An 8,573-nucleotide genomic window follows, 5' to 3' on the forward strand; every position below is an offset into this window, starting at 1 on the left:
CCCACCCCGTAAGGATCAGCTCCAACTCCCTGGCAATGACATGCAAGGCCCTTGTCCTGGCCTGTTCTCTCTTACCATTCAGCCACACGCACACTGTTTTCAGCTGCATGAAACACTCTGCAGTTTCCCTTGCTCCTTTATATGTCATGTCCCTCCTCCTGCGTGGAATACTCTTCTCAGCCTCATCCACCTAATTCCTCATCAAGACAGCACCTCAGTTCTGGGCTCCTTTGGGAAGCCTTCCCTAACACCACAGGCCCGCAGGGTACCCCTGCCTCTAATCTCTAATAGAGCCTATACCACATCTGTTATTATAGCACTTACCACACTGTATTCTAACTAGTTTATGTATCTGCCATCCCCCCTAAACTATAAGCTCCTGGAGGACAAAAATGTGCCCTATTTAGCATTGTTGTTAATTCCTCTATATCTTGTTCTCTTTAGTGTTTCCTTCCATGCAGCAATTATGTTAGGAAAGACAGGGTAACAGCAATTCATGAACATTTTGGTTTATTCATGCTAGTTAGGATCATGCTACTAGAAGAAATGATAGGCAGGTACCATGCCCAAGATGCTCTCAAGCTTGCTGGCTAATTCATTATCTACAACTCATAGTCTTGCCTATATCATCACAGATGTCCTCTATGTACTTGTCTCCCCAAATCAACCCCAGTTCTTTTAATATTAACAGGAATGTCAAAACTACACAAACTCTTTCTGGAAAAAAAAAAACACAATTTCTGCATACCTTTAGACTCTCTAAGACATGTTTATCTAATTTGATCACACCATTTTATTTTACAAACAAAATATGCAAAACATTTTTAGTATATGTGCTGCTGAAGCGAGCACAAGCAAAACATTTTTAAATATGAGTGATTAACATGAGTTTTTTCTTTTTTTAAATTTTTTATTTATTTTAAGTGTGTTTTTCCAAGACCCATCATCTCCAAGTCAAGTAGTTGTTTCAATCTAGTTGTGGAGGGCGCAGCTCACAGTGGCCCATGTGGGGCTCGAACTGGCAACCTCGTTGTTAAGAGCATCGCGCTCTAACCAACTGAGCTAACCGGCCACCCCCATATGTGAATTCTTACAAGATGCACTTCCTATAGACATGATTAATGATACCATCTCATCTTAATTCACTAATTTTCCTTCCTCATCAGTTCCACCTATAATTTTCCCCAAAACGAATACAGTGTTTATTGTACACTGCCCTCTCAACCCAATTTAATTCCTCCACAGCATTTTTAAAACCTCAAATTATCTTGTATAAATCAGTGATGAGAAGGACCTTGTCTGTCAGGTTTGCTGTTTTACGACAGCGCCGAAAATAATGCTAAAAATCTAGTAAGAACTGAAGAAAAATACGTTTTTAATGAATCCAAGCAAATCACTAACAATCATGCCCAGTCACCGCCCTCAGTGCCAACACTGATACTTCAAATGCTTCCACTATCGGTAAAATAGGGACAGGTGACAGGACACTCCAGTCTCAATTTTCTCATCTGTTAAGAGAGGTTAATAACATCCATTGCACTGGATTGTTATAAAGATTATGTGGGATAAATCTTTGTGAAAATATGTACCACGGCCGGCCCGGTGGCTCAGGCAGTTGGAGCTCCATGCTCCTAACTCCGAAGGCAGCCGGTTCGATTCCCACATGGGCCAGTGGGCTCTCAACCACACAGTTGCCAGTTCAATTCCTCGAGTCCCTCAAGGGATGGTGGGCAGTGCCCCCTGCAACTAGCAACGACAACTGGACCGGGAGCTGAGCTGCGCCCTCCACAACTAAGATTGAAAGGACAACAACTTGACTTGGAAAAAAGTCCTGGAAGTACACACTGTTCCCCAATAAAGTCCTGTGCCCCTTCCCCAATAAAATCTGTAAAAAAAAAGAAAAAGAAAAAGGAAATATGTACCACAGTGCTTAGTATTCATTCAGCAAACATTTATTGTCACCTCATATGAGCCAGGCACTGAAGAAGCAATGACTGTGGAATACCGTATTTTCCAAAAGAGGCTACAACAAGCATCTCCTATCCCACATACTCTTCTACAGACACCCAGAGAGAGGCGGACTCCATCACCTCCCCTTGAAGCTGAGAGAGCTAGTGATTCATTTTAATCAAAAGAATAAAGCAGATATGATATTGCTCGACTTCTGAGGCAACCAGCTTCTGCCTTGTGCTGGAGAACGAGCATTTGGAGTCCTGAGCTGCTGTGTAAGAAGTCCAACTACCCAGAGACACCATGCTCTGATGAGAACCCAGACCAGACAGAAAGACCATACGCAATGTCTGGTCAACAGCCTCAGCCCAAGTCCCCCTGGCCAGCACCGACTGCCAGACGTGTGCTCAAAGAAGCCTACCGATGACAGAGGGCTCCGGTGGCTGAGACTTCCCAGCCGAGAAACCAGACATCATGGAGCAGAGACAAGTTCTTTTCACTGTGCCCTGCCCAAATTCCAGACCAAAAAATCTATGAGCATAATAAAACAGTTGTTTCAAGCCACTAAATTTTGAAGTAATTTGTTACATAGCAATAGTAACTGGAACAGGGATGAACTTAAATGTGTTCCCTCCATTCAGGAGATTATATTCTGGGGGGCGGGCATACAATAAGCAAGAAAATGTCAGACAGTAATAGGAATTATGAAAGGCTGGATCAACTAGATAGCCATATGCAAAGGAAAGAAGTCGTACTGTTTCCCCACAGCATCTACAAAATGATTCCTAGAAAAAATAGTGACTACACATTTTAGTGCTTCGTTTAAAATTAGCTTGAGCCAATACCTAATTTGAAAATTATAGTGTATTCTTATTGTGAGGCCTGAGGCATTTTTTAATGTTAACAGCACTTGACTCATAGAAACCTTAAATATAGTGATAATTATTGGTGTAGGAACTAAAACTACAAAACTTTTAGAAGAAGAAAACACACAAGTAAGTCTTCATGACCTTGGCTGGGTTAGGTGAAGCCATCTTAGATACTATATAAAACATACAATCAACAAAAGAAAAAAAATAAATTGGACTTCCCCAACAATAAAAACTTTTGTGCTTCAAAGGACACCATCAATAGCCCACAGAACGGGAGAAAATTTTTGCAAAAAGACAAACAACTGAATGAAAAAATGAGCAAAGGATCATAAAAAACATTTCTCCAAAGATACACAAATGTTTAAAAAGCACATGAAAAGATGATCAAATTCATTAGTCATTAGGGAAATGCAAATCAAAACCATAATGATACCACTTCACACCCATTAGGATGGCTAAAATAAAAAAGACAGATAATCAAGGGATGAAAAGAATATGGAGAAATTGGAACCCTCATACATTGCTGGAGGGATTGTAAAATAGCGTAGCCACTTTAAAAATAGTTCATCAGTTCCTCCAAATGCTAAATACAGATTTATCATTAGACCCAAAAACTCCAGTCCTACGCATATACCCGAAAGAACTGAAAACACATGTATGCACAAAAACTTGTACTCAATTGTTCATAGTAGCACCATTTATAACACCCAATGTGGAAACAACCTAAATGTTCATCAACTGATGAATGGATAAACAAAATGTGGTATGTCCATGTTCGGGGTTGAATTGTTTCTCCCTTCCCCCTCAAAAAACGGTATGTTAAAGTCCTAACTGCCAGTACCTCAGAATGTGACCTTATTGGGAAATGGCATCACTGTGGATGAGGTCATGTTGGAGGTGGTGGGCTCCTAATCTAGAATGACTGCTATCCTTAGAAAACATCCATGTGAAGACACAGACACAGGGAGAATGCCATGAGACAACAAAGGCAGAGACCGGGGGTTATGCAGCTATGAGCCAAGGAATGCCAAAGATTGCCAGTAAACCACCAATAGCTAGGAAGAGGCAAGGAAGGATTCTTCTCTATAGGTTTCAGAGGGAGCGTGGCCCTGCTGACACCTTAATTTTGGACTGCCAGCCTCCAGAACTGTGAGAGACAATAAAAGTCTGTGTTTTTAAGCCACCTAGTTTGTAGTACTGTTATGGCAGCCCTAGGAAACTAACACCACATAATGGAATAATTCAGCCATAAAAAGGAATGAAGTACCTTTTTATGGTACTTCAGGCAGGCCCTCAAATAACATCGTTTCGTTGTAATGGTGATAGCATGTCCTAGGAACTTGTTTGTATCAATTAGCCTATGATAAAATTGGTTTCATTATAAGTCATTTCTCTTAAGGTCACAGAACCTATCGACCACGTTATGTGAGATCTTATTGTACTGATACATGGTCAAACCTTGAAAACATTATGCTACATGAAAGAAACCAGGCACACAAGTTTACATGTTACATGATTCCCTTTAGATGAAATGTTCAGAATAAGCAAATCATAGACTGAGAAAATAGTTCCTAGGGCTAGGGGTAGAGGACTATGGGAAAACGGAGAGTGACTTCTAATAGATACGGGGTTCCTTTTTAGGGTGAAAATGTTCTAAAATTAAGTGTAGTGATGGCCGCACAATTCTGGAAATATACTAAAAAGTACTGAATTATACATTTTCAATGGGTGAATTGCATGGTACCTGAATTGTATCTCTCAATTAAACTGTTAGAAAAAATAACGAAAGAAATACATGTGACAAAAAGTTAGGGAGGGGTGGGGATACTTGAAATAGAGCATTAGGGGAGGGCTGTTCCAAGAAGTAATGTGTGAAATTTGAGCTGAAACCTGGAGGATCAGGACAGGAGGGAAAAGAGCATTCCAGGCAGAGGGAACGGTGCAAACGTCCTAGGGTGAGAACGAGCTTGGCACATTTGAGAAACAGAAAGGCAAGCATGGCTAGAGTATAAGAGAGATAGAGAGTGGGGATGAAATTAGCAGACAGGCAACAACAGACAGCGTGTTAATTCTATAAAAATTATAATTAGGGTAGCTACAGTAAAATTGCAATTTTATTACATCTTCAATATGTACCTTTAAATCCAAACAAGCTTATATAGTAATAATTACTTCATTCCATATTAAACATCCATAACCACCACAAAGAATTACTCTTATAGGTGTCCATTCCCAAAATTACCTGAACCTCTTGGGTTTGGGACAGGACTGGTCTTAGCAACGGTAATCTTAGTCAAAATCTGTCCAAATGCATCCTTGCACAAAGGGTTTCACATCGTGAAGGCATAAACATCCAGTCAAAATCAGACTCCTAGATCTATCAAACAGCAACCCAAATAAAGCCAAATCAACCCATTCTAGAGATCAGGGATTTTCTAAGACTCATGGAACGTTCCTACGATTCAAGGAATAGGGAAAAATCAGACCACCTTCAGAAAACAAGCTAAATGAAGTATTTGACTCAATATATGTGTCTCAGCCTGTTCACCAACTCCTCCCTTCCCTTGGGACATAAACAACATCTGCACATTTACAGGTCAAAAAATTTTGAAGTGAATTACAAAATGTTCCCTTTTGGCCTCACATTGGACTACAAGTTTCAGCAAGAAAAGGTGATATAGCAAAATTCAAGAAGGGCAGTGGTCTACACCATCCTAACCACTCACCTTTTTAGTTTCACTTAAATCGTTGTCCCCATTTTCTACTGTTACACATACAGCTTGTGTCAAACACCTGTTGACCTCATTATGGAGTTATTTCAATAACACCCAGAGATGGGCCTAAGGAGCATGTGTGAAAATGTCATGAAGCTGTAAGATACCAGACATAAATCTGAGATAGAAACAGAACTGGCTAGCCCATTTAATAAATATGAAATAACAAAGTGATGTCAACCAGCGGGCAAGACTACACATAAAGTCAGTAAATGTATTAGCACACATTTGCACACAAGTCTACCAACCTCCTGAATAATAGACAAAAGTAGTAAGATGTAAAAATAATATTCTTTCCCATTTTCTCAGAGGGGAAAAAAAAGTTCTAACCTAGAGGCTATCTGTAAAGCCAAAAACAACGCAAAACAAAAAACAAGAAAAACAAGACTCCACTGTGATTAAAATTAGTAGTAAATTGGACTTACTGTTTGGCCTGGTTAACATGAACACCTAGTGTATAGCTCAGCCATTTGTACGTCACCTGCAAGAAAAAGAACTTTTTTCAATGTTTTATTAGATGACTCCGGAGTACAGGTCAATTCTAAAGGCTCCTAAAGATTCCTACTCTTAGATGATTATGCCTTATAAATTATACTAAATACCATTTATCATGCAGGGTGTCATGCTGGGTCTCAGCTCCCGCTCCCCACATAAGAACGCAGGACATGGTGAGGCCAAAAAGGAACACCCACAGAGCCAAAGATAGGGGAGTCATACCACTATAGTCTCGCTGGTGGCATCCGCAGTGCTAACTGCAATCCGCTCTTGCTAGCTCAGCCACCATCTTCTTGCCAACCCCCATTGGCTGCTAGCGTAGCCACGGCAGTTATATTAGTGGCCAATGGCTCACTGGTTACAGCTGACGGCCAATTAGCCACAGGTGATGGCCATCCAATCACAGTTGATGGCCATTTACTACCTGAGTGAGCACCTTGCCACGTGAGGCTGAGAGCCTGGAAACTGCACTTCTGGCTCAGTCCCCACACTATCCCAGTTTTACCAAGAACCATCCATCTGGGCAGGCAAGACTGACATATTTATCTTAACAAGTACTAAAATGCTTGTTTTACACCAATCAATGCAAAGAGTCTAAAGAGGAAGGCTTATACCGTGTTTCCCTGAAAATAAGACCTAGCCAGACCATCGGCTCTAATGCATCTTTTGGAACAAAAATTAATATAAAGACCCGGTATTATATTTATTATATTACACTATATTATATTATAAGACCTGGTCTTATATTAAAATAGTATTATAACATATTATGTTATATTATATTATATTATATTATATTATATTATATTATATTATATTATAAGACCGGGTCTTTTATTAATTTTTGCTCCAAAAGATGCATTAGAACTGATGGTCCAGCTAGGTCTCATTTTCAGGGAAACATGATATATACATCAAAGAAAAAGTTCTTATTTTTCTTACACTCCATGTTTTGCTTTTTTTATTTCACATTCTGCCCTTTTTGTTTTGGGGGCCACCACCGAAAACAATCCTAAAATTCACCCAGAAGCTAGATTACTTTGAAGTGCATGAGTCAGAAAAACTTCTAAGGAAAGTTGCAGCCATACAAACATTAAAGGCATAGGTGGTGCATGGGTCAGGAAATGAATGGGGTGGATGGATACTGCATCAGAGGTTAGATTGGGAACTCCGGGGTTCAAGCCTAGAGCTTCCATCCTTCCCTAGCTCTACTGTCACTCCTCTCTCCAAAGTCTTCCAATTCAAAATGCTGAGTTTCCAGTAACTAGAAGTGTTACATAGGTTAGGCAAAGGCAGTGTGATGTGTAACAGAAGAAAGCATTAGCAACAGAGACGGCCCGAAGTTGGTAAACTGCCTATCCCTTACCAGCCACAAATAAAGAAGTTAGTTGGCCCCTCTACTTCAACTGCCTTTTCTAAGAATACTTCTACCGACCTCTGGCTGGGTCACTGCATAGATGAAATGCAATAATGTGTGTCCAAAGCTCACAGGAGGCACTCAATCCTCACACTGGCAAAGTGTATTCACATCCACTGTCCCACTTGATCTTTACCCCATTCCTGAGACAGGTCAAGCCTGTATCAATACCAAATTTCCAGTAAGAGGAAACCGACTGTTGGAAGGTCAAATAGCTTGTCACTTAAAACCCGTGCAACTTCCTCAACTGTAAACTTGGGGCTTTAAATTCCAACCACCTTATCAGACAGGTGTAGAGAAGACGCCTTAGAAATATTATCAATCAATGCTCCTCCCTCCACGGCCCCTAGTCTGTGCAGCGCCCAGCACGCCCACCCAATGGACGCGACTCGCGCGCGCGCCTGAGGCCCTCTCTGTCGAGTCCTCGCTTGCCCTGGGGCGTGGGGGGACCTGTTTCCCTCCGCCAGTCCCCACGAGAACACACGCAGAGGGGTCAAGGCTCCCACCGCCCTCGCCGGGCCCAGGACCCCCGTCCTAGCTCCCCAGTCGCACGCCCGAGTTCCCCGGTCCTAGCTCCTCACGATCTTGTTCTGGTCCATGACGAACTCGTCTATATTTTCGAGATAAAGCTGGTCCGCCATGGTGCTGCAGCGCCGCGCCCCGCAGTCTCTGAGCTCCCCAAGCCGCCACAACCGCAGCTCCCGCCGGCGGGAAACGTCTTTCCTCCAACCCTGGGCCGGGGTCGTCTCCCAGAGCAACGGAAAGACGCGCTACGGCGGCCGCCCGAGGGCCAAACTAGTCTGAGCGACGGCGCTCGCCGAAGTAGGTGGGGCTAGTAGGAGCGGGCGGAAGTGAGGAGTAGGAGGGCGGGCGTGGTCTGGGGCGGCTGTCAGTGGAACCCGGATTCAAATGTCACCTCTGCCACTTTAGTCACTGACGCAGGGAAAATACCTGACCTCTAGGAGCCACAGTCTTTCCATCTGTAAATTGATAAAAGAATCCTTGCCTTTTCATACCTTTATTCAACAAATATTTATCAAGTACCTATTCTATTGCAGGCACTTG

The 8,573-nt window shown here is 42.1% G+C and overlaps 1 protein-coding gene across 3 annotated transcripts in view; it reads right to left on the reverse strand.

Annotated features, from left to right (window-relative positions):
* POLD3 (DNA polymerase delta 3, accessory subunit) overlaps positions 1 to 8,301 on the reverse strand; it is a 44,871-nt gene extending 36,570 nt beyond the window's left edge. The window contains exons 1-2 of one of the 3 annotated variants that reach the window (XM_019744423.3): positions 8,090 to 8,301; positions 6,022 to 6,077 (exon numbers count right to left, since the gene is read on the reverse strand). In XM_019744423.3, coding sequence (XP_019599982.1) covers positions 6,022 to 6,077; positions 8,090 to 8,149 — 116 coding nt within the window. In that variant the 5' untranslated portion in view covers positions 8,150 to 8,301. The remainder of the gene's footprint in view (positions 1 to 6,021; positions 6,078 to 8,089) is intronic. The other 2 variants (XM_019744422.3, XM_074335773.2) reach the window with 2 other exon arrangements.
* Between the last annotated feature and the right edge of the window lie 272 nt (positions 8,302 to 8,573).

Source organism: Rhinolophus sinicus, chromosome 14, assembly GCF_057876585.1.
Source record: "Rhinolophus sinicus isolate RSI-liver-muscle chromosome 14, RSI-T2T, whole genome shotgun sequence".
In the NCBI taxonomy this organism is placed as follows: domain Eukaryota; kingdom Metazoa; phylum Chordata; class Mammalia; order Chiroptera; family Rhinolophidae; genus Rhinolophus; species Rhinolophus sinicus.